The sequence below is a fragment of the Ceratotherium simum genome, chromosome 16 (genome assembly GCF_057802395.1).
Source record: "Ceratotherium simum simum isolate JZ-2026a chromosome 16, ASM5780239v1, whole genome shotgun sequence".
NCBI lineage: Eukaryota > Metazoa > Chordata > Mammalia > Perissodactyla > Rhinocerotidae > Ceratotherium > Ceratotherium simum.
The window spans coordinates 59855724-59881671 of NC_141915.1; the positions used below are offsets into that span (position 1 = coordinate 59855724).

The window sequence follows — 25948 nt, forward strand, 5'->3', positions numbered from 1 at the left end:
TCTTCAGACATAAAGACTCACAGAAGGCCAGACAGCGGAGGAAGAAATAAACATGCCTAGACACAGCTGGTGAAATTTTTAAATTCCAAAGGTACAGGAAAAAATGATACAGGCTTATAGGCAGGACAAAACCAGATTCCAGCAGGAGGAGAGCGGCCGACTAGCAAGGGTAGCCCTTTAGTCGTGGTCTCAACCCGCTGCCCCTCGCAGGGACCCAGGGAGAGCCCAAAGCCCCTGGGACCCCACCCAGCCCAGATTTCCGACTCATTTGTTGTGGGAAGGGCCAGGCATCATTTGTTTTCTTTCTCTCTTTCTCTCTTTCTCTCTCTCTCTCTCTGCCCCGCTCCCTCTGCCTCTCCCCCTCTCTCCCTCTCCCCTCTCTCCCTCTCCCCCTCTCTCCCTCTCCCCTCTCTCCCTCTCCCCTCTCTCCCTCTCCCCCTCTCCCTCTCTCCCTCTCCCTCTCCCTTCCTTCCTTCCTTTTTTTGTTTTTAGCATTCCAGGTGATTCTAATGTGCAGCCAGGGCTGAGAGTCACAGATCTTAAATATAAATGACAGTGTAGCAATGCTTACAGAGTCTAAGGGAAAAGGATAAATAGTCAGGTCTGCCTGAGATTACAAACGATTTCAGAATTAATGACAGAGTCCACATATGAAAACTTCAGGGAGCAAAAGTACTCAGATAAAACCCAGGACCTTGCATAGTTTCATTTACATTTTCATTAACAAGACTGTAAATAAGACATTCTAGTCAAGAAGCTAAAAAAGGGTAAATGAACCAAAAGAAGTAGGAAGAGGAAATTAGTAAAGTTAAAAAGCAGAAACTGGTAAAATAAAAAATGGAAAATGAGTTGACCTGATAGATAAAAATACTTATTTTTTGAAATGGCCAATAAATTTCTAGCATGTCTGACAAAGAACAAAAAGGATATAACATAAGTAACAACATTGGGAATGAGGACAATTCAGAGGAATTATTACTTTTTATTTTAAGAAAGCTATGCACTGTACTGATTTCATCATTGAAGAAATTGAAAATGTTGTCAAAAGTCGATTTTCCCTAAAAGTACCGGTCTTTGAAGGTGTTATGGAAGAGTCCTGCTAACCCTGAAAGGAACCGACACCCCCTGTGTTATTAGCACTCCAGGGGTGGACTCTTGGGGAAACTCTTCCCGGCCTGTTTTACGGTCTTAGTATAACCCTTACTGCAAAGGCTGACAATGCACGAACACCGAAAACTGTGCAGCAGTCCCACCCACCAGGTGTGAAAATCCTAAATATTAGCAAATTGAGTTCAGCAATATATTAAAAGAAAAATACCCTGTAGTCAAAAAGGGTTTACTTCTGGAATTCAGGAATAATTTGAAATCAGGAAATCTACTAATGTAATGCATTATATTCATCAGTTAAAAGAGAGAGAAAAAAGATTTTCTGGGTGGGCTGAATGAGTGTTTGATAAAACTCATCGTCCATCCTAAACTATGATAGAAGGAAAGTTCTTTGTAAGTATTGATCAGAAACTAACAAGAGAATTTTACTCCATGGAAAGCACTGGAGAAATTACAGTTGAAATCGAGAGAGCTGAGGATGCTTGCTAGCGCCACTGTCAGCATTGATTTGGAGGTTCCAGCAATGCAAGAAAACAGGAAAAATAAATGAGATATAGATTTTGGATATGAAATGATGAAATTCTCATTCTCTACCAATGATATGATTGTTTACCTGAAAGGTTCAAGATTACTGATGAAGAAAGCTAATAGAAACAGTAAGAAATCAGCAAAGTAGCTGAATACCATATCTACAGTTTTCTTCTATACCAGTAATATCCAGTTAGGAATTACAGTTTTTTTAAAATCGCGTCCATAATGGCTGTAGCAACCATAAAATACTTAGGAATAAATCTAACAAGAAGTGAGTGAGCTTTTCTGAAGAAAAACAATAAAATTTTGCTAAAACACATAAAGCAGGTTTAAATAAATGGAGCTCCCGTGTTACTGAACTGAAAGACACAACACAAAAGCATCATTTCTTTCCAAATTAATAACTAGTTCAGTGCAATTCCAGTTAAAATCCACAATGGAATATTTTGGGTGAACTTAAATTTATTAAACATAATTATTTATTTTCTCATTTTCAAAAAGTAATAATTTAAAATCCGAGAACTCAGGAACGTAAAGTCCCCTGCCTCCCCCCTTCCCCCAGCCCCCTCCACAGAGGCACCCAGTATCATTGGTTCTTGTGTATTCTTTCAGTGATATTTTTGCATATAAAAGCAAAATTACGAAGGGGTGTGTATATATGTATTTCCTCTATTTTTTACGCAAGCAGCTGCATGTTACACCGATTGCTCTGTTCCTTGCTTTCTTCCACTTATCAATGTGTGCTGGAGATTATTCCATAGCAATACCTGAAAAGCTCTCCATTCTCAACGAAGTGATTTTAAAGTTCACTTGGAAGACTAAATGCACGAGAATATCCAAGATAATTTGAAAAGGAAGGATAATGAAGGAAAATTGTCCTATCAGGTATCAAAACACCATATCGCTCTATAGCGGTTAAGACAGAATGGTGCTGGAAGGAGCCCAGACAAGCCGAGCAATGGAGCAGAGCAGAGTTCCGGGAGAGTCACTTGGGCACTCAGCTGTTTGCTGCAAATTACAGAAAGGGGCAGGTCGAATCTTTAAATCACTAAATATTTTGTGGTCATTTGGCCATCTGGAAATAAATGCCTAGATCCCTATTTCGCACTATACAAAAAACAAGTTCCAGGTACAGGAAAGATTTAAGAAAATCACAAAAGCATTAATAAGAATAGATAAGATCATTTCTTTTATAATCTTGGGATGAGGAAGGTCTTTGTAAGTGTGGCATGAAGTACGGAAGCCAGAGAGGAGGAGTCAGACAGGTCTGATCATATAAAAACATAAAACTTATCTGTCAAGAAGTGTGATAAAGTTAAAAGACAAACACAAATGGGAAAAAAAAACATTGAAACATCTGTGACAACATCCATATCTTCTGTTTTAGTGTTCCATTGCTGGGTAACAAATTACCACAAATGTAGGGACTTGAGCCGCATTTATCTATTTGCTCACAGTTCTCTAGGTCAGAAGTCCAGCGTGGCTGACTGGGGCTCCACTTGGGGCAGCGCAAAGCTGAACTCAGGTGGTGGTTTACAGTTCTCTCAGGAAGATCTGGAGAAAATCCACTTCCGCATTCATTTGGTTGGCGAAATTCATCTCCTTGGAGTTGTAGGACTGAGGTCTTGCTTTCTCACTGTCAGCTGGGGTCCCTCTCAGCGCCCGGAGGCCACCCACATTCGTTGCCGTATGGCGCCTCTATCTTCAAGCCAGCAATGGAGAATTTGCCCTTGGTCAAAGCCCTTTCACCCTGTGAATCTCTCCAACTTCCTTTTTTGCCACCAGCCAGAGAAAAACTCTGCTCTTAAAAGGCTCACCTGCTTAGGTCAGGCCCACTTGGTAACTCCCCTTTTGCCGTGTAATGTAACATGATCACAGGAGTAACACTGGGGGCAAAGGCCATGGGAGCCATTTTTAAATTCTGCCCACCCTGTCTTTATTCCATAAAGAGCTCTTAGAAGCCAATCAGTGAAAGACGACTCTCCCGGGAGAAGTATGGCCCATGATATGAGCAGGCGATTTGGAGAAGGAAAAAGACAACCGGTCATTAAAACTATGAAAGTAGATTTAACTTCACTAATATTAAAAGACTGCAAATTAAAGAGAATATATGAAAATTTGACTTTTAGTTACTCAACCAGCGAAGAAGAAAAGAGGGCTTGAGCTTAGGGCCCTTAGGGAAGCATGGCCGTGCACTCTCGCACATTTAGGTGGGAGGCTGCATAGTCAGCTCAGGCTGCCATGTGAAGTGCCACAGACTGGGCAGCTCCCACGAGAGGTGTTTTGTTTTCTCGCAGTCTGGAGTCTGGAGGTCCGAGATCAAGGTGTGGGCGGGATGGGTTCCTCCTGAGGCCTCTCGCCTTGGTTTGTAGACAGCTGCCTTCTCCCTGTGTCCTCACACCATCTTCCTTCTGTGCGTGTCTGCGTGCTGATCTCCTCTTCCCATGAGGACACCAGTCCTAGTGGATCAGGGCCCACCCTACTGACCCCGTTTTACCTTATTCACCTCTTTAAAGGCCCACTCTCCAAATACAGTCCCCACCCCCCGCCACCCGAGACCACTCTTTCTACAAGACCTCCTGCCTCATTTCTCCCCCTCCCCTCCTCTCTCCTCCCCTATAATTCTTACCCACGCAGGAGCCAGAGAATTCTCTAGTGTTCGAATTTTTGCAATCATCTTGGATGTAAAACATTTTTTTTTGGAGTTTAGAGTATATCCCTCAAGAACACCCGCCTCCAAGCCGACGTCCCCCGGCAGCCTTTTGGTCTATAAATCGATTTTCTGTTCGGATCTATCCACTGAGAAAGGACCACTCTATGCAAATGAGCAGTGACTGACTGAGGCCTAGCCCGTAAATAAACTTCTAGCTTTATGAATCAGTCCCATGTGAGTTTTGTTAAAAGGAGTCAATTCCTCAGTGAGTGGTCTCCTCTGAGCGCACGGACAAAAATCCATTCTCTGACACCTTGTTGGGAGTGAAAAGTGCTGCCCCTGCTGGCCGGGCCATGGGCCAGCCTTCGTCCTTCTGGCTTGTGCCCCACGTGGCCATTTCAGTGCCAGGGGCTTCCGTGGAGCTTCAGGCTCTGGTTTCCTCCTAGGGGTTTAGGACTCTACCCAAGACTGCTAACCCCTAACTGGTAGGAAATCTGCAAGATTAACAGGGAGCTGTGTAACCTGACACTATTTCATTGTGTCCACAGACAGAGGGAGGATCTCAACTATGGTGGGAAATGGAGCAGCTTGTCACAATTTGTGGGCATAGATTACATATATTTTGGTTTCTCCAATTAGATTGTAAGGTCTTTGATGGCAAAGTCTGGGTCTTTGTAGTTTAAAAGCAGTTTCCCAGTCTCACCCTACAATGGCAGGAAGGGTGCTGTTTCCCATCCCTTCTGGGGTGTCAGGCCACATGAAGACGTGTGTAGGATGATGGCACAGCCTTCCCCGCTTTCTCCCCCAGTGGCAGCTCTGCAAGCCGAGATGGAGAACCTGGCCCTGCATCTCTTCTACGTGCAGAACATCAACCAGGACGTGCGCGATGACATCCTCGTGATGAAGCAAGTTGTGAAGAAGTCCACAGTGGAGCAGATGAGAGCCGAGACGGAGAAGAAGAAGCAGGTATTCTGCACATCTGACCCACATTTAACTATCGCTAAACTTTTGATTGTCCAGAAGGCACCTAGTTTTGCCTCTTGTGTGAATACTGCAGTCCGGAGAGGCCGTGGCCAGTCCTGGGGTCACTGACTTGGGTCAGCGGTTGGTGGAGAATTGTCCTTGAGGTGCCGACGTGTCATTTTGTTTTCCAGGATCTGATCGTGGACCAGCTCACCACCCGAGCCAACCAGCTGGAAGAACAAATCGCCCTGTTTGAGGCTCAGTACTGTGCCCAGGCCGAGGACACCCGGATTCTCAGGAAAGCAGTGAGCGAGGTAAGAGGGACACCAGCAGGGCTCATGTAGAAACACAGAAACACCCATTTAGCACCCACCACATGGTGCCCAGACAGTGCCCACGTGCTTCTTGAGTGAATAGCTAAGCCCCCAATTAGCCGGCAAGCTGGCTGCACAGCTGTGCCTCTCCATTAGCATCTCAGAGCATCTGGCTGACCCATGGTGGGCACGCAGAAGATACCGACTAAGTGATGGCCAGTATTTTTATTCCTACTGTAGCCAATGATAGGCCGAAAGGCCTCCCAGGAGTTCCGACGTTCTGTTCTGCTTGCTGGCAGATCCTGAGCAAGCTCTTTAGTGACAGTGGGCCTCTTCCAGGGGGGCCAACGTCTCTCTAACGATTCTCAGCCCGTGAGCAGCCAGCACCCCTGGGCAGTGCCCACATCCCCACTCCATGTGGAGTAAGGGAGGAGATGAGCGCAATGCAGCACAAAATCAGTGGCGGACACTAGAAACCAAAGTTGCTGTGACGTTTTAAAAAATCTGTGAATCACCATCTGCGTTCATGTAGGCAGGAGGAGATGAGGAAAACAATGCACTGTTACTGAAGGAACGAAAAAAGGGCTTGGACGAATGGACAAACACATCTGGGTCCATATGGGAAAGCTGCCAAGGCTCTCCAACCTGTGAAATTGTTATAATCTAGAATGTGTTCTAATCAGAATCTCAAAAAAACAAAAAACAGTTTTTTTAGTTAGCAAAGCAATTCTTAAGTTTATCTGAAAATAAATTCAGAAGACTAGCCAAGACTTGTTTTGGAAGGGAAGGTTCACGAAGGGTGATCCGCTGTCCCAGTTTGCTTGGAACAGAGGGCTTTCCTGAGGCGTGGGACTTTCCCTGCTGAAACCGGGAGAGGCCTGGGCAAACCAGGGTGGTGGGTCACCCCAGCACACCCTCCCAAAATATACTGGAAGGCCCTAGAGGCTAAAAGTATGTGTTACTGGAATCCGGGTAGGCCAGGGGAGCCTGTGAGAGAGCCAGAAACAAGCAGACGTTTATATAAAAATATAGCAGATTATAAATTAGTGGAGAACAAGTGAATTATGTGTCCAATGATGTTGGGACATTTGGCTAATCATTTGGGGAAAAAAATTAAATATTTTTCTCATACCACACACTAAAATAAATTCCATATGGGATCAAGTATTTAAATGGGGCAAATGTACCGAAGAAAATAAAAAAAAATATTTCTAAAATCCTGGGTTGGAGAGGCCTTTCTAAGCATAACACCTGAGGCAGACACTTTAAAGGAAAAGATGAGAAGGTGGACCACTCCAGCCAGAGCTTCTGCAGGTTAAGGACGCCATCAACAAGATGAAAAGACAGGAGACACACCAGGAAAGAGAGGCTTTCAACTATGAGGGAGTTTGGTGGTGTGAAGAGGTGTTGAAAATCAATGAGAAAGATCCATACACGTTTCGACTGTACGCTGATCGTGTACACGATGCTGTCAAGTTTTCTTCTGTTACGTCCTCTTGTGCCTTCCACCTCTCCCTTGGTGTGTCTCCACCGGGGCGGGGTGGGGGGTGGGGGCCGCCCCATGGTTGTTCATTCTGCATTCCCACGCTCAGAACTGCATGTGGCCCATGGCAGTGCACCCTAGACATTCTAGAATGAACAAATGAGGAAGCGATGATAGAGAAGTGCACGACTGGGAGTTCTCCCACCGCGTTGGCAAAGATGAAAAAAGGCAGAGGGAATGGGCCTCCCATGCTGGTAGTGAAAATGCAGATTGGTCTTGATCAATTCTTTATCCAAAGACAATATTATAATTCGTATGGGGGAGGAAACTCCCCTGCCCTCTCCCAAAATATCACTGCTTGGACTTCATTCCAAGGAAACTACTAAAGATGCATGCAAGTAAAATTTTGTACGTTGAAAACTGCACAAACAGAATGGATAGAGAGTCACTGGGAACACGGTGTTGTGTGTAATAGTAAAGAAGAGTGCCAGGCAGAGGGCATTGGGTAAACACCTTAGGCTACATCCGTGTGGTGGAAGACTATCCCGCGACAAAGTAGATGCTGCTGATGTGGAAACCCATTCATGATATGCTAATTTTTAACTCTAGGTTACAAAACAACATTTAGAGTATGATTCCGTACACATTCACACACACGCAGAGGAAGATAATACCGGGCTGTTAGAAATGGTTAACTCTAAGTTAAGGAATTATTGTTAATTTATTTTCTTTTTGCTTATTTGCATATTCTGATTTGCATAGAATGATCACTTATTTTTTTGTTAATGAGGAGGGTGTTTAAAACATATAAAGACTGAATTCTGCCCTGATCTTTGATCTCAGCCTGCACTTTGGTCAGCAAGCCCTTTTCTGGCAGCCTCGGGGAGCACCATGGGGAGGTGCCCGCCTCTGGCTGGCACGGCCCCACACAGCCCAGCCTGGGGAGGGGACCAGTGGGTTTTGGTGCCTGCTGCCTTGGCCAGGAACTTTGGGCAGTGCTCAGCCTGCTCCACGGCACACAGCAGCCTCTTCAGTTAACAACTTACTCAAATATGGAAATGTCTCACTAATTGTAGTACAATTAATTCATGCATTTTATGCTCTATAGTAGTGATGAATAGATGATATAGCCCTCACAGTTGAGAGTGGCGTCCCCAGGGGGGACGCTTCCTTCACGCCCAGTGCTGCCCTCTTATCATCCCTGTGGGTGTTCGAGTCCTCTCTGACGCCCTCCAGCATCTACCGAGCGTGTCTGGAGCGTCACCGTGAGCAGGCATTTCTGGGACTCCACATCGACATGAAGGCGCTTGTGACATAATGCCGGTCTCAGCCGAGCCCCCTCTTGGTGCCCCTCCTGTAATTCAGCTCTCTGCCGGCTCGCTAACAGTGCAGTGATTCCATTGGGAATGATCCGTCAGGACTTTCTGAGTGCCACTCAAAACAGCGCGTGTGACGGCTAAGAACGCGCTAGGCATACAGGCGTCACCTCATTTGACCCCACAGCCCCAGGATGTGGTACTGTTACTCTTATCCATGTCACAGCCAAGGACACTGGGGACAGGGAGGCGAGGTGGCCTGCCTACTGCTGAGCTCTCAGCCCAGGTAGCCAGTCCCTACCCTGCACCCCAAACATAAATAAACCCTCCTTGCCTTTGGAGTAAATTCCTGAGCCTTCCACCTAATTTCAAGCCCCTCTCCACATGGGCCCATGCCCTTATCCTAGTTGGTCCCCACCGCCGCCCCTGCGTTCTGGGACATCCAGCCTCAGCTCATCCTGTCCCCACCTCTGAAACATGTTGTCCACCCCACCCTCCTGCCCGTCCAGCTCTGCCTCCTCATCCCCAGTCTAGGTAGGCCCTGCTTCTCTCAAGCGGATGCTCACATCCAGCCACGTCAGTCTCCAGACAAATGTCCTCCGTCCAGCATAGGCTCCTTAAAGGAAGGGGTGCCGGGCACCAAGGCTGCGCCCATACTGTGTGACCTGAAACTGCCATCTGTGGATGGGAGTCATCCTGAGAAGCGACGACCTCCGCTCACCCCTGCGTTTGGGGTCTGGCGGGGGGCATCAGCCAGCCGCCTTCTCCTCGCTCCCTGGGCACCAAGCACCATGGGACCCTGAGCAAAGGCGCAGACGGGTGTGCCAGGAGTCTTTAGAGCTGTGTTTGGTTTCATGGTTATCCTTTAGCTGGTGCACGATAAAGAAGAGCAAGGGTCCCGTAGGGAAGGAGCTGATTTGGGAAAGTCGGGGCTCTCCCACGTTCTTTTGGGGCTTTGAGCAAAATAAAACAAGACCAACGTGCACATAACCCCGACTCTCCACTGCAGGCCTGCACGGAAATAGACGCCATCAACATGGAGAAAAAGTGCATCCTGCAGCAGTGGGCCACCAGCCTGGTGGGTATGAAGCATCGTGACGAGGCTCACAGGACCATCCAGGAGGCGTTCAGGTGTGGGCATCCAGATGGGCCTCTCCCACCCTTCTGGTGTGCCACAGTGGTGGGGGCCGGGTGGCTCAGGGGACAGGCAGGACCTGGGTGAGCGAGGCCAGAGCTTGTGAGACGTGTGGGAGTGCAGAGGCGGGCGGGGGCGTGGACCACGTACTCCCCCCTCGTCCCAGGTGAGCGCGGAGCACAAAGGGTGCACCTGCAGCCCTGCAGCCTGCAGCCGCTTCCGTCCTGAAAGCTCCCGCATTGTTCGCCCAGATCTCAGCGTTTCTTAAGTCCTTTCACACTTTCCGTGACACCGGGAGCAGCAAAGCTTTCACACTCAGATTTCCTGGGAGGATTAAGGAGAAACAAGGAGAGAGAGAGAGAGAGAGAGGGAGCGCGGTATTTATCTTTGGGAGATAAAGGTGTCCCTTTGATGCTCAGTTTCACCACCTGTGTGCAGAAACTCCATCCCTTCGCGATTGTTCTGCCGAGGGCTGAGTTCCAACCAAAATCCTGTGTTAATCTACCCTCGAAGGGGAAGGAAGAGGCCCCTTCCTCCTGTCCCCCTCCGTCACTTCTAGGGGTGGGCGTGTGGCTTGAGCCAGGGGTTGGGGGGTGGGCTTCCAGGCACAGTGCCACCTTAATTCCCCAAGCTGCCAGGGTGATCGGGACCCAGATGTGATGCCCGGGTTCTGGAGGGGCCTTCAGCTCGGCCTCCACTTCTGGCGCCCGGCACACGGCCTGGCAGAGGGCAGGCGCAGCCTTGCTGAACGCGGGAGTGAGCAAATGAACGAATCGCTTTGTCAGTCCCGTAGCATGGTTTCTGGTAGTCGTACAACTAGGAGATACTTTTCCTTCTTGGTCCTGTGATTAAAAAACATACAAACAAAAAACCGAGGCACATATGATTGTTTTTAAAACAAGACGTATTTACATGAATAATGCTGGATGAAAAGTACTCATTTCCTGGGGCCGGCCCAGTGGTGGGGTGGTTGAGTTCACATGCTCTGCTTCAGAGGCCCAGGGTTCGCAGGATCGGATCCCGGACAGGGACCTACACACGGCTCATCAAGCCATGCTGTGGCGGCGTCCCAAATACAAAAAAGAGGAAGAAGGGCACAGAGCTTAGCTCAGGGCCAAGCTTCCTCACCCACACACAAAAAAAAGTACTCGTTTCCTTCACCTCCCTGAGTCGACAATATAAAGCCAAAGGGGGAATTGTGGAATTGTCCAGGTAAATTCTGGCTGAAGATCTGCTTTCCCTTTAAATACGCAAGTAGAGGAGCCAGGGCCGGCTGCGGGGCAGCTGGGAGGGGGACACTTAGGCTTCTCCCTGCACTGCCCTGCCCTCGCTGTGCTCCAGAGTGTGTGGTGCGGGAGAGACCTTGGCCGGCTGCGGCGGGGCTGGGAGGGGGACACTTGGGCTTCTCCCTGCACTGCCCTGCCCTCCCTGTTCTCCAGAGTGTGTGGTGCGGGAGAGACCTTGGCCGGCTCCGGGGGTGCTGGGAGGGGGACACTTGGGATTCTCCCTGCGCTGCCCTGCCCTCCCTGTGCTCCAGAGTGTGTGGTGCGGGAGAGACCTTGGCCAGCTCGGCAGCTTCTCCTTCTGCCCGACGTGGACAGTGTGTCAGGTCAGGGCTGAGGTTCTCGTGGCCTGTGTTCCCCCGCAGGGACCCTGGGGGACAGGCACCACCTCCAGGACCCTCCTGCTCCTGTGTCTCCAGGACTAACCCAGAGTGTCCCCCCCAACTCCTCCTAGCCTAGTCCCCAGGCTATTTCTGCGTGTCTCCGGAGATGTGGCTTGGCCACCCTCCTTTTTCTTTTTTCTTAAATTTCATCTTTTGGATAGATAATAGGGCCACTTGGTCTTTGTAGGTCTCCCTCCCTCCCCCATCCTGCATCGCCCAGTGTCCCTTCCCACAAACAATGCTCCTGGTTTCCTGGGTCTCCTTCTCTAGACATTCTGTGCAGTCATAAGAAAACACAGGTATCCATACTCTTCGTTTTCTCTGTTGCACTGAGGTAGCATGCTGTATACACTGTTCTGTGTCTTGCTTTTTTCATTCAACAACATGTCCTGGAGGTCTTTCCAAATCAAAAGACAAAGACCATTCACGTCTTCTTTTTCCACTGCATAATGTGCCGTTGGGCCGATTCTGGAGGGCAGGTTCCCACAGGGGCGTTCAGGTCATTCACACTCCTTCTCTATTGCACTGTTGCCATACATACCATGTCCAGGGTTATTATGTTTTATATTATGTATATAATTACATTATATTCCCTATCAAGCCAGGAAGCTCTGGGTCCAGGGTGTGCACGTGCGCTGGTCTGGCATTTATTTCCCAATAAGGCTGTGACAGTCACACCAGCGGTGTTCCAAAGTCCCGTGACAACTCAGCATGTTATCACACTTTTGGATCGTGCCAACCTGACTGATAAGAAAAATGATATCATGTTTTTAAAATATGCATGCATGGAATGTTCAGTGAATATTTTAGCAAAATACACACACACACACATGTCCCCCTAACAACAGGTAATAGAGCTCTGGTTGTGGCTCAGCTGTGCTTTCCGCAACTCCACACGTCAGCCGCAGAGGAGTGAGGCCCGCTTTACAGCATGATGACTGCACAGGAGACTGGGAGATGTGCATTATAATTGCAGGGATGTGCCGTCTTCACCCAGAGAGGTTTGAAGAAGGAAGTCTGAGCCTGTTTAACAGAAGGTCAGGGCATTGCAAAAATAAAAGGTTGCATTGCTGATGACTTCCAGGCCAGTTCAGCGCCTGAACTAAACACCCAATACCAATTCATCGATGTTCAAGTGTGTAGACTACTTTAAAAAATGGGCGAAAATGGTGATGTTCTTGGTTGATGCTTAGGAAGTTGGACATGAGGCCGGTGCCTGGTAGCTCTCTGGGCAGTGTGGGGTCCCCGTGGACCAGGCCCCGCAGGCTCTGAAGCCGGGTTTTGCCATCATGTCGAGCATGCATCTGGTAAATGCTCGCCAGAGGCTGACATACAAACGAGAATGCCAGTTGACTCATGTCCACCATGAAATGTAAGCGCCAAAGGACCCAGTTCGCGATCCTCAGACTAGCAGATGCTTGTCTGTGGAAATGACACAGGACCACTGCTCAGGGAACGGCTGAGCGCCAGAAACGATGAGGCACCAGGCCGCCTGCCTCCTGCCCGTTGCCCCGACTGCCAGGTGGCCTGTCCATGCAGGAGCAGGTGCCCCGCAGCCCTCCCAGGGCGCTTGCCTTGTGCCACTTGGGCATCCTCCGTCACCGTGTGGCCTTTTCCGTCACCTACCCTTGATGCTCATGTGATTTTTCCAGATAACTCCATGTCCTCAATTAGGTTCCAGCCAAATCTTGTACTTTCTCTTTTTCATTCTCTTTATGTTTCTTCATCTAATGTCAGTTCCACAATTTAAAACTCTGAGAAGACAATCTGACCTCCCCATTCTTTGGGTGGAGGGGAGCACGATAATATTGCCCCCACGTGTCTCATACATAAGCTGCAAGTTTAGCTGAAAGCCTGTGCGTTTCTTGTCAGCTTTTTCTTCTGTCTTCTCTGTTTCGCAGGGGCATTGCACACTGACGTAAAAATACAGGGGAAACTTGACACATGCAGTTCCGCTTCGGTTAAATTGGTCCAGAGTGCCGACGCAAGAAAGCTGAAGGGTTGGCCTCACATCTTTTGGCTTCCTTCTCCCTGAATCCTAACAGTGGCAGAGACGGCTCTTGTGGGCAGTTCCCTTCAGCATGGAGTGTGAGGACAGTCCGCCCGCCAGAGCAAGGGAGAGCAGGGTGAGGGTTGACAGTCACCGTGGGAGAGCCTCGGTCCTTTCTTCTGCTCGGCCTTGAACAGGGTCAGACGTGGAATCCAGAGCAAGGCAGTGGCAGCCCCTGATCCAATTGCATTTTTCCATTGTGACAGGCCATGCTCAGCTTGGTGTGGCCTGGCCCCGCAGACCCTCAGAGGGCAGCTCTGTCGTTGCCTGCATTTGCAGAAGAGGAGGGAGGAGTGGAAGGCAGTTGGGCTGAGCTGGATGTGGACACTGCCACAGCGACCACAGTGGGCCTCCCTCGGGCTTGGGGTCTGGTGGGCAGCGCCCCATCACTGCCAACATCGCCTACACCCATGGACACCTGCAACCCTGGAGACCAGGGCCACAGTGTGACCACAAAGAGCACCTGGTTAAAAATGTGTCCCCGGACACAGGGCATGGGCCTTGGGGATTGCTCTAACGACTCGTCATGTCCTGTCCCTCCCTCCCACTCAGGGAGGCAGAATGGCTGTCCCTCCACCGAGCTCCCCGAGGCTGGAGGGCACATCCCATTGATTGGACCCGGCAGCCCTGGGTGAAGCCAGCCAGGCTGGTCCCCACCACACTGGCGCTTTAAAGATAGCAGCTACCTGTCGAATCTTTGCAACATTAGTGACAAAGTCACACAAAAGTGGGTCCCAACCACAGGTGAATATTCGTGATTGAGACTGCAGCAAACACTGAAAGTCATGCATTCAAAGGAAACGGGTCAGGGCCGGCCCCGTGGCTTGGCGGTTAAGTACGCGTGCTCTGATGCTGGCGGCCCGGGTTCGGATCCCGGGAGCGCCCCGAGGCACCACTTCTCCGTCCAACGCGAGGCCGAGTCCCACGTACAGCAACTAGAAGGATGTGAACCTATGACGTACAACTATCTACTGGGGCTTTGGGGGGAAAAACTGAATAAATAAAATCTTTAAAAAAAAAAAAAAAAAAAAAAAAAAAAAAGGAAACGGGTCATTTTTGTGTGAAACTTCTCCAGACAAGCCAGAAAACACAAAGACTGCACTGGGCTTAACTGGTGCGGGAGGGGGGGTGCCCCAACTAGAACTTACACTCCGTTAGGGATAAGGCCACGAACAGGCCCTCTTGCACCCTGTTATCTGCCTTTGTCTTTTTGTTGTTGTTGTTGTTTTGTTTTGTTTTTTTGTGAGGAAGATCAGCCCTGAGCTAACATCCGTGCTAATCCACCTCTTTTTTTGCTGAGGAAGACCGGCTCTGAGCTAACATCTATTGGCAATCTTCCTCCTTTTTTTCCCCCAAAGCCCCAGTAGATAGTTGCATGTCATAGCTGCACATCCTTCTAGTTGCTGTATGTGGGACACGGCCCCAGCATGGTCAGAGAGGCGGTGCGTCGGTGCGCGCCCGGGATCCGAACCCGGGCCGCCCGTAGCGGAGCGCGCGCACTTAACCACTAAGCCACGGGGTCGGCCCTATCTGCCTTGGTCTTATCTGCCGACAGGAAACCCATGGGGCAGACGGGCCGCTCTGCGGGATGTTGACCTATCGCTGTGTGTCCTTGAGATCCCGTAACAGGCTCCCTCTCAGTCCTCAAATTGATCAGGCCCAGCACCTGGGCCAGATTCTCAGTTCTACCAATTGTCTGTTTCCTTTATTCTCTATGGGTATCTATTATTCAAGGAAGTTTTTAAAGTGTGTTTTTTTAAAAATAATTTTTAGCAAGGGTAAATAATCACATTACAAGAAATTTGAAAAACAGAGAAAATGGTTTAAGAATACCAGTCTTTCTCCTTTTGTGACAATGACAATTTATTAGCATTTTGGGCACTTGCAGGCGTCTCTTTCCCCCGTGTATATGTTTTGCCGAGTGTTCACACTTTTGTCTTACAGTTTGTAACTCTGTCTTTTTAAATTGGGCGTCTTATTTTCATTGTCAAATTTGAGACATTTATGAGACTGCTACTTCCTAAAAAAGAAAATGAGTAACTTTTTAAAGTCGGGTTTATTGAGGATAATTTATGTACAAAAGTTATCCTTTTTGAGTGCACAGTACAGTGAGTTCTGGCAAATGGACAGAAGACTGACCAGGTACATCAAGATGTCAGGCATTCCTTCATCCCGGGGTCAGCAGCTCTCCCAGCTCCAGCCCCCAGCAAACACTGGTCTGCTTTCTGTCCCTAGAGTTTTGTCATTTCCAGAACGTCACATAAGTGGAATCATGCAGTGTGTAGCTCTTCTCATCTGGCTGCTCTCACTGAGCATAGTGCTCTGAGAGTCCTCCTGATGCTGCAAGATCGGCACTTGGTTCCTTCTTGTTGCTGAATAGTATTCCGTCACATGGATACATTAGACCATATTTATCTGCACCAGTTGATGCACTTGTGGTTGTTTCCGGTTTGGGGATATCATGCATAAAGCTGCTGTGACATTCTGGACAGGTCTTAGTGTGGACATTTGTTTCCATTTCTCCTGGGTAAACACCTAGGCATGGGGATTGCTGGTCAGTGTATATTTTACTTTTTAACAAACTGCCAAAGTGTTTTCCAAGGCGAGTTGTTCCGTTTTCCATTCCCACCAGCAGTGTCCGAGATTCCCAGTGACTCCCATCCTCCCCAACACTTAATAGTGTCGTCATTTTAATTTTAGCCATTAAACTCAGCCATTAGTAGATATGTCATGGTGTCACATTGAGGTTTTAATTTGCATTTCCCTAATGACTAATGATGGTGAGCATCTTTTCATGTGCTTGTTTATCATCCATGTATCTTCTCTGCTAAAGAGTCTTCTGATCATTTTTAAATTGAGTGGTTTGGCCCCGTGGCTTAGCGGTTAAGTGCACGCACTCCGCTACTGGTGGCCTGGGTTCGGATCCCAGCGCGCACCGACGCACCACTTCTCCGGCCATGCTGAGGCCGCGTCCCACATAACAGCAACTAGAAGGATGTGCAGCTATGACGTACAACTATCTACTGGAGCTTTGGGGGAAAAATAAATAAATAAAATTATTAAAAAATAAATAAATAAATAAATAAATTGAGTGGTTTATCTTATTACTGAGTTATAACAGTTCTTCTATATTCTGGATACAAATCCTTTACCAGATGTGTATTTTGAAAATATTTTTCTCCATGTCTGGCTTGTCTTTTCATTCTCTCAGCAGTGTCTTTTGAAGAGCAGAAGTTTTAAATTTTGATGAAGTCCAATTTATTCATTTTTTTTTCTTCCATAGTTCATGCTTTTTATGGCCTCTCAAGAAATCTTTGCCTGACCCTAACCTGGTCACAAAGATTTTCTCCTGTTTTCTGCTAAAGTTTTATCATTTTAGCACTTCCATTTAGGTATATGACCCATTTCAAGTTATTTTTTGTTATGGTGTGAGGTCCAGGTTCAGTCTTTTTTGCACATCTCTCTCCAGTTGCCTGGCACCACTGTTGAAAAGATCATCCTTTCTCCATGGAATACTGTGGCACCTTTGTCAGAAAGGAATCGGCCGTACGTGCATGTGTTGGTGTGTGGCTGTTTGTGGACTCTGTTCTATTCCGCTGATCTGTTTGTCTTTTCTTTCACCAATGCCACATTGTCTTGATAACTACAGCTTTATAGAAGGTCTTAAAATCAGATAGTGGGAGTCTTTGTTCTTCTTTTACAAAATTATTTTGGCAATTCTAGGTCCTTTAAATTTCCATTTAAATTTTAGAATTAACTTGTCAATTTCTGGGGGGAAAATGCCTACTGGGATCGTGGTTGGAACCGCATTGAGTTTACTGGTCTGTTTGGGAAGAATTGACACCTTAGCAATAGTGCATCTGCTGCTGAATGGATATGGCATATCTCTCCAGTATCTTTTTTTTTATGTGTACAGATGTTTATTGCTACACTGGTGAAATTAGAAAAACACCAGAAAACTGGAAAAAGCCTAAATGTATATCAATGAGGATGATTAAATTATGGCACGTTCATCATTTAGAATACTATCTGGTCATTGAAAAGAATTAAGGAGATTTCTGTGTCCACTGATATTGAACATCACTCAGATATAGCACAAGAAAAAGTAAGGTGCAGAATAGTACTACCACTTGTAATTTTTTAAGTGGAGAGAAGTACATATACACACACAAGCATAATGCTTACATACGTGTGAAATATATCTGGAAAGACATTTAAGAGATAGTAACAAGTTGCTGGGAAAAGATAATTGAAGGCTTGAGAATAGATGTGAGAAAAATATGGAAGGTATTATTCTAGTTCAAGAAGAAAGCACTTTTTGAATTTTTGAATAACAACTTATTCAAGGGATAAGATACTATAAGGCATGTTTGAGTTACAGCAGGACAGCTCAGAATGAAGGGAAAAGATGTCTCACACACACACAAAAATTCAAATTCCATTATCCAGTATCTGGTTTTTGTTTTTGTTTCTGTTTTTTTTTGGTGAAGAAGATTGGCTCTGAGTTAACATCTGTTGCCAGTCCTCCTCTTTTTGCTGAGGAAGATTAGCTCTGAGCTAACTTCTGTGCCCATCTTCCTCTATTTTTTTATATGTGGGACGCCACCTCACATGGCTTGACGAGCAGTGCGTATGTCCGCGCCCAGGATTCAAACCTGCGAACCCCGGGCCACCGAAGCGGAGGGCACGAACTTAACCACTACTCCCCTGGGCTGGCCCACGGTATCTGTATTTTTAACTCGACATTAATTATAGGTATTTCCATGGCCAGGACGCTGAAGGAAAATAATAGAATTTGAAGTGACACCCACCAAGGGTTTCTCGCAGCCACACCATTACTGTGGCCGTGAGCAAGCTTCTCAAGTGCTCTGAGCGTCAGCATTCACATTGATAAAACTGGAATAACAACATTTCCTTTCCGGGATTATTGTTGTGACTACAGAGGATGGGCAGGTGACAACCCCCCAGCACAGCACCCGAGTCCAGGCATTAGCTTCCTTCCCCTTCCTTCTCCCATAATCATAATATTAAAAGAGTTTTAGCTTAGGCTTGAAATAGGTAATATTAATATATTAGAAAATAGCAGTCAAGATTTGGCTACTATTGTAAGAGTCGGTTTCCTAATTTATTTCTCTCCGCTCAGTGAGCTTCCTGAGTGAGGTACCACCTCGTGCACTGATGTCTTTTACTCTCTCAATTTCGGCAGCGAATACCAGCATCAAGTCAAGTCCATCGACAGCGAGATCGAAGCCTATAAGAAATCCATCGTGAAGGAGGAAGAAAAGAACGAGAAGCTGGCGAGCATCCTGAACCGAGCGGAGTCGGACGCCAGCCTGATGCAGAAACTGACCACGCAGTGCCTGACCAAGCAGGAGGCCCTGCAGAGCGAGTTCCACACCTACAGGCTCATGCTGCAGGACACAGAGGACGAGCTGGGCAAGGCCCACGTGGTACGACTGCGGCCCCCACCCAGCAGGGCATGCCTCCCGGGCCTCCTTAACGACGTCCACCCTCCCACTCTTCCTTTCCAGGAGTGCGCGGCGGCCATGAGTGAGTTGCAGACCCTCCAGCAGACCACCCAGCAGGAGCTGGAGCTGAGGAGGCAGATGGACACCTCCACTGTGGAGAAGCTGCAGGAGCACACAACCTCCAACAAGATGACCAAGTGCTTCCACCAGCTCATCCTGAAGGTCCAGAAGGAGAAGACCAACCTGGTATGCCACCACCTCGCACTGCAGCCGCGAGGGACAGCGGGCGCGGGGAGGTGGCGCTCGGAGGGAACAGACCACACACAGCGGAATCAGTGTGAGCGAGGGGGCCTCAGCGTGTCTAGTTGCTTTTCATTGTTTTTGTTTCTTTGTTTTGTGAGGAGATCAGCCCTGTGCTAACATCTGCCAATCCTCCTCTTTTTTTGCTGAGGAAGACTGGCCCTGGGCTAACACCGTGCCCATCTTCCTCCACTTTATATGGGACACCGCCACAGCATGGCTTGACAAGCAGTGCCTCGGTGCGCACCCGGGATCCAAACCGGCGAACCCCGGGCCGCTGCAGCGGAGCGCGCACTTAACCGCTTGCGCCACTGGGCCGGCCCGCTTTTCATTTTTTCTAGTAAAAGCAATGCATTTTCATGTAGAAAACCTGAAATACAGAAAGGAAATAAAGAAGAAAATAAGGCAGCTATAATCCCACTATCCAGAGATAATCTCGTCTAAAATTTTGGTACATTTCCTTCTGGAAATTTTTCTAAATGCACATGCTCATACTCACACATGCCAACAAACACATGCACACACACAAACACACTTGTATATCCACGTCCCCGTGCACACACCTTAGCAAACACACTCATGTGCACACGCACTCACACATACAAACACACTAATGTGCACGCACTCATGCAGACACACACGTGCACGCACACCTTAAACAACATAGGACTCTTGTTATATATCAGTTTTTAAGTTCATTCTAATCCATTTTTCATTAATTTTACTGAAATATGACACAGAGAGAAAAGTGTACAAATGATGTGTGGGAGTTGAAGAATTTTTCACTATGTATATAGTGTTTTATTTTGCTTTATTGGCCATATTGAACATAACATTTTCCATTAAATAGTCTTCAAAAACCTACATTTTTGTTTCTACATAACATTGCATCATACGAATGTATGTATGTTGTTTAACGATTCTCTCGTTAGACCCTTCAGGTGGTTCTAGGTTTTAAATATTGTAAATAACTCAGCACTGACCATGCTTGCTCGTACATCTTTGTCCACATGTATGAGGATAAATTGCTGCAGCAGAAGCCCTGGGTCGAAGGGTAGAAGTGTTTTCAATGGATTATGGAGCCTCTGCTCGCCAAGGTTTGGCCTTGGGGTCCTTGAGTGTGATTTGAGCTTCCTGGCCTGGGGACCCCCACAGTGAGCTCTCTCTTGCTCTCCCAAGGGTCTTGCTTTACTCTGTGCTGTGCTGGGGGTCTCTGTGTCCTCAGAAAGCAATTCCTTACTTGAATTGTTTCTTCTTTGCCTCTTCCCATGGTGTGACCCCCGTTGGAGTCCTCTGCCTCAGCAGGCCCCTTTGGAGGACCCCACGGAGGCCACCACAGCCTGCACCAGGCTGAGGGCACATCCTGGCAGAGGGCTTGCCCCTGGCTCCCCACCTAAGACTCAGGAGGAGAGGCGGGTCCCGTCCAACCTTCCGAATTCATGTAGAAGCAGTCACCTGAACACATTTCCTTGGTTTTCAGCCCCATCAGAAGGTTCCACCTGTGTGACTCCAACCCAGGCCCTTCTGAGGGGTGGGAGATGAGGGGGCGCCAGGGCCCCTCCTGGCCTTAGGTGAAGAGCATGAGTCCTGCTCCCGTGTGATCTAGGCCTCTGCCTTCACTTTCTTCCCTGGTACGAGACACCTCACAGGTGTTGGAGGATTAAATCTAACCGTTTATTAAAATCCAAGCAATTTTTATTAAAATTCAAGCCAAAATTCATGCCTGGGGAGGGCCAGAGGCAGTGCTCCCTAAATGTCAGCCATCGCCATTGTTGTCCTGGTGGATAGTGGTCAGGAGGAGGCCCAGCTGAGCCAAAAGTGCCCCGCCGCCCACTGACGGGGCTCACTTGTCCTCGTGGGAGGGCCAGGCCGCTGTCCACCTGGCTGGCAGCCTGAGGTGCCTCACCCCTTCCGGATACCCAGGAGGAGGGCAGCTCGCTCCTGGCCTGGTTGTGCCAAGGAAGTTGGGAGACAGGGCTGGAACCAAGACTGCACATGGCTGGGTATCCTTGGGACGTCCTGGCTGACGCTGGCAGAGTCCCGCCGGTCCTTTCTCTAGAAAGTGAGGGCAAGACCACCTGCTGGGATCAAAAGTAGGGGCACTGTGGTGCACTAGAGAAGGTGAGGATCATGGTGGGTGTGGAGTAACCTACCCACTGAGCTGGGTCCCCAGACCCCCAGTGGTGGCACATGTACTACCACTGATGTCCAGCAGAGGGCAGTAAAGAGTCTTGGGCCAACATTCATCTATTACAGTTGCCCCTGACATGCAGGTGGAGCTCCTGAAAGGGGCACTTTTTCCAAACTGCTCAAAAACCCCATGGGCTGGTGGCAGGCAGGGTGGGGCATCTCTGGGACAAGGAGCAGGGATTGTGGATTGACAGAATCATCCAGAGCTGGGGTCCAGAGGGAGGGTGGCCATGGTCAATGGTGGGGTCTAGACAGTTGATTCAGGAGCGGTACTGATGTCCCGGGAGGGGGCCAGGGTGGTCTCAAAAAGAACAGCCCAGAGGCGGAGCTGGGGAAGGACCGGTGTTCTGGCTGGTCTGGCTGGTGGCTGAAAGGGGACTTAGGACCTGAAGCCCCCTCAGGGCAGTGAGTGCTGGGTAGAGAGGAAGGTGGGGGCCCCTGTGAAGACCTTGGCAATCTCAGTCTTGGCAAAGAAAGGGGTGCGTGGCATAGGCTGAGCTCAGAGGGGCCAGAGGGCCCCAGAGCATTACTTTAGGGAGCTGAGTGACTTAAGATGTTAGAAGCTTCTGCTCCAAGTGGGCAGGGTCTGGCTTTAAAACCTAGGAGTGTTGGATGTCCTGGAAAGTCACTCACAGTGGCTGGTCAGAGAGTGCATGTGAGACAGAGCCAGCCGGGGTCATGGGGAGAGGAGCCGAGGAGACCCTGGCAGCCATGGGCCATGAGAGAGCTGAGGCTTTGTGTGGGCAGCAAAGGGCGAGGGGCTGGCTGGTAGGGTCAGAGCAGAGCCACAGAAACCAGGGAAAAGGACCCGGTTCCCAAAGTGAGCCTGAGTGGCTGTGACCGCCGCTGCCCCCCTTCCTGATTCGCACAGTATCCTTATGATAAACGCTCTGTCGCAGGAAGGGATCCGAGCGAATCTGTCTTCTGAGAGCCGGCAGAGGAGGTTGGGGTGGGCTGCTCAGACCTTCGGGACAGCGGGCAGGCCCTGAGGAGCCCTCGGCTGCTCTACCACCAGCTGAGGCTCTCGCTTCCAGAACCCAAGGTTGGCAAGACCCAGGGGTCAGAGCCCACAGTGGGATCTTTTCTTTCCAGGACTGTGTCCAGCTTTTCAGTAAAATGTAAGGACATTTGCCCCACAAATGCAAATTAGAAGTCATTGTTAAGTGTTGGCCACAGCATTATTTAGACTAGGAACATTGGTAACAGATTGCAAGCTCAAAGAGGGCAGGAATCTTGGTTTTCTTCACTGAAGCATACCAACTGCCTGGAGCAGCCACCAGGCATTCAGTTAACAGTTGTCGAATGGATGAGGGAATGCCTAACGACAACCATGACTTTCTTCCTTGTTTCAGATATGATAGAGTATTGCACAGCCATCAAAAAGGATATGACATAAGAATGTAAGACAAGATTTGTCAAATTAAAAAGCAGCTTACAAACCTACATGTAAAGTGTGATCCTGCTTTTGTGTTTTGGGGGGAGGAAGGGGGTTTCTATATAAAGAGTGGAAGGAAAGATAGATTCCAGATAGCGTGGTAGCTAACCGTGTGGCAGAATTGTGGGTGAGTAAAATGTTCCCTTCTTTCCTCACCTGTATCTTCACATTTCCCCACAACGTCTGTTACTGTTTGTTTCATAAGAAGAAACAATAATGTTATCCTTCTTCTTGGTGAGAGATCTTGGTGAGAGAGTTCCAACAGGCAGGTCCTTTGACAGATCCTTGAGAGGGAGAGAAAACTGACAGCCCCTCTCCTGATTACGGTGTGGAATTTCTCCAGATGTTCAAGGACACAATAGGCCGGCCGGCTCATATGAAGCCTCCCAGAAAAAAAACGTTCAGACACGTTTCCTCTTGTTAATTCAGGTGACACATCTTTCCAAAATTGATGGTGATGTCGCTCAGACCACCCTGGACATCACAAACGCCAGCTGCAGGCTGGACATGCATCAGAAGACGCTGGCTGAGCTGGACCAGGAAGTGAAAAAAGTCAACGACCTCATCTCCAACAGCGAGAACGAAATCTCCAGACGCACGATCCTGATCGAGAGAAAGCAAGGCCTCGTCAACTTCTTCAACAAGCAGCTGGAGCGGATGGTTTCTGAGCAGGGGGTAGGACCCGGGCCGGGAGGCGCCTCTGGTCGATGTTTGCGCCTGGCCATTTCAGGAACTGCTCACATTTAGACATGAGCTCCCATGGAACACAGTCATTCCTTCCCCCCTTTTACAAGTGAAATGGCGCGTGTGTGGGATGCTCTGAGTCAGGGGTCGGCAAACCTTCTTCTGTCAAGGGCCTGTTAGTAACTATTATAGGCGTTGCGGGCCAGACGGTCTCTGTTGTAACCATTCACCCTGCCGTGGTGGTGAGAAGGGAGCCAGAGGTGATACGTGAACAGATGGGCGTGGCCGTGTCTAGTAAAACCTTATTTATGGCACTGAAATTTGAATTCCATATAACTTGCGCCTGGCACGAGATATTCTTCTCTTGAGTTTTTGTACAGCCCACAGGCCATAAAAAGACAGGCAGTGGGCAGTCTGATGAGTTTGAGGCGTGAAGTCCTATAGGTTATCCAGTCATCCGTAACCTAAGGACCCCCATGGGCTTCAAGTCCCAGAGTGGGATGGGCAGCTGGGGGCACACTCTTAGGTAGACCCCAAACACCAGAGAGTCCTCTCAAAGCCCTACCCCAAATGGATGCTAAAGGAGTAAAGACCCTGACCCCTGACAGTGTGCTGTTAAAAGCCAACTTTCAAGCCCCTTTGGGTAATGGAGGCCCCGACGACCCTGCCTCTGTCCCCACAAGGCTGTGGCATGGTGGGGACACGCCAGTAGGGGGGAGGGGAGGGGGCTTCAGAGCCCCCAGTGACCTGTAATTCCCACAGCAGGTCCAGGGCATACAGCCTGGGCCCTCGGGGAAGAGAACTCAATGACGGGACCCTGCTCCTCTGAGTAAATCCCCCCACCGTTGAGCAGATGCATGAGCTCAGGGGTCCCAACCCTCTGCAGCCCACCAAGAAAGCAGACCTTTGAAACAAGGAGGCTCATTTTGCTTTTTGGCAAACATCCCTTTCAGGGGGAAGAGGTGGGGCCCCTGGAGCTGGAAATCAAAAGGCTGAGCAAGCTGATCGAGGAGCACAACAGCAGCGTGAGGCAGGCGCAGGGCACCTGGCTGCGCCTGCAGCAGGAGATGGTGATGGCCACGCGGGAGCGCGAGGAGCAGCTGGGCTCCCTGGCCACCTTCAAGAAGGAGGTCCGCATCCTGGAGCAGAAGAAGCTGCGAATAGAGAGTAAGTGCCGCCCTGCGCTCCGTTTGTCTGCAGCGACCCCGCAGCTCGGGGGTGGTCACACCTCCCAGGGCGGGGGTCCCTCGGTGGAACGCCCTGCCTTGTTTTCAGGAAGGCTTAACAGCAAACCACAACAAGGCTCACACCACATTGTGTAGATATGAGCCGTTGCTCTGACCAGCCGCCCGGTTTGCAGTCACAGTAGAAGCGTTGAGAAGATTTACTGAATTTGTTAAGTTCGTGGACTTTGGGGTACTCCCAGGGAGAGGAGAGTTAGAAACCTATCCCCGGGGGATCCCCCAGCCCCTGGCTTGCTCCAGGCTGTATCTAGGTCCGAGGGGCCTCCATGGGCCGGGGGTTTCCAGAGGGGAGGCAGACACCCTTCCCGGGCCACATCAGCCCCATGGCCACGTGCTGAGGCACCCCACTCCCACTTGGTCCCGCCTGCTCTCTGACGGGGGATCCAGCAGGTCAGCCCGGCCACGCAGCCCCACGGGAAATGCTGCCCGGTGGTCCGGGGCCCACTCCTCCTGGGCACATCACGTGCCATTTCTTCCCATCAGTCCTGCCACCTTCTTGCTCTGCCTGAGGGGCGGCCAAACCCACCTGTTGGAGATTAGGGCCCCTGAGCTCGGCCAGGGCAGGGCAGGGGGGCAGGGCCCACCTTTCCTGGAGACTGAGTGTCTGAGCGAGGACCACATCCCCGAAGCGCAAGGAACTCGCATGTGCTCCGGGGAGGGGAGCTTGCCGTCTGTCGTCACTGCCCCCAACCTGCTGTCGTCCACGCCAGGGTGCTTTCGTTCCTTTCAATTCAGGGTCAGGCTTTGGAAACGAAGCGGCCAGGAAGAGGTCCCTTCCCTCTCCTCTGGCCCGGCAGGGATGCAGTTCTGGTGGGGGCCCCCAGGAGGACAGCGGGCAGGAGGGGTGCTGTGGGGAGAGACCCTGCTCAGTACTCTGGGCACGTGGCTGCCCCACTGGCCAGGACCCGACCCTCCGGGGCTGCTCCCCCTGTGTCCCCGCTCTCTGCTGCAGACAAGATCGATCAGGAGAAGGAGGAGCAGAAGGAGATCGAGCGCCACATGAAGGACCTGGACAACGACCTGAAGAAGCTCAGCGTGCTGATGAGCAAGAGCCGCAGCAGCTCCGAGGGGCTGCAGCAGGACAACCTGGTGACCGAGAACGAGTTCCTGCGCTCGCTGAAGGTCGGGTCCCCTGGGGCCTGAGTCGGGCATGCTGGCTCCAGCCCTGAGGGCACGGGTTGACGGAGGGAGGGCACGCGCGTGGGCACACGTGTCCTCCAGCGTCCAGCCCACGGCTGCCCACGCCTCTCCCGATGCAGGCCTCTGAGAGGGAGACCATCGAGATGCAGGAGAAGCTGAACCAGCTCAGCGAGGAGAAGGCAGCCGCCCTCAACAGCCTGGTGGAGACAGAGTGAGTGCCGCGTCAGGCGCGCTAATTCTAAATGCTGCCGCCCCGCGGAGCCCGTGGG

At 49.7% G+C, this 25948-nt stretch overlaps 1 protein-coding gene across 1 annotated transcript in view; it reads left to right on the forward strand.

Annotated features, from left to right (window-relative positions):
• Nucleotides 1-25948, forward strand: part of CCDC40 (coiled-coil domain 40 molecular ruler complex subunit) — a 49042-nt gene that overhangs the window by 11780 nt on the left and 11314 nt on the right. Inside the window, exons 8-16 of the mRNA XM_014789338.2 lie at nucleotides 5100-5257; nucleotides 5446-5568; nucleotides 9377-9498; nucleotides 18425-18668; nucleotides 18750-18932; nucleotides 23041-23286; nucleotides 24249-24462; nucleotides 25492-25661; nucleotides 25799-25890. Coding sequence (XP_014644824.2) covers nucleotides 5100-5257; nucleotides 5446-5568; nucleotides 9377-9498; nucleotides 18425-18668; nucleotides 18750-18932; nucleotides 23041-23286; nucleotides 24249-24462; nucleotides 25492-25661; nucleotides 25799-25890 — 1552 coding nt within the window. The remainder of the gene's footprint in view (nucleotides 1-5099; nucleotides 5258-5445; nucleotides 5569-9376; nucleotides 9499-18424; nucleotides 18669-18749; nucleotides 18933-23040; nucleotides 23287-24248; nucleotides 24463-25491; nucleotides 25662-25798; nucleotides 25891-25948) is intronic.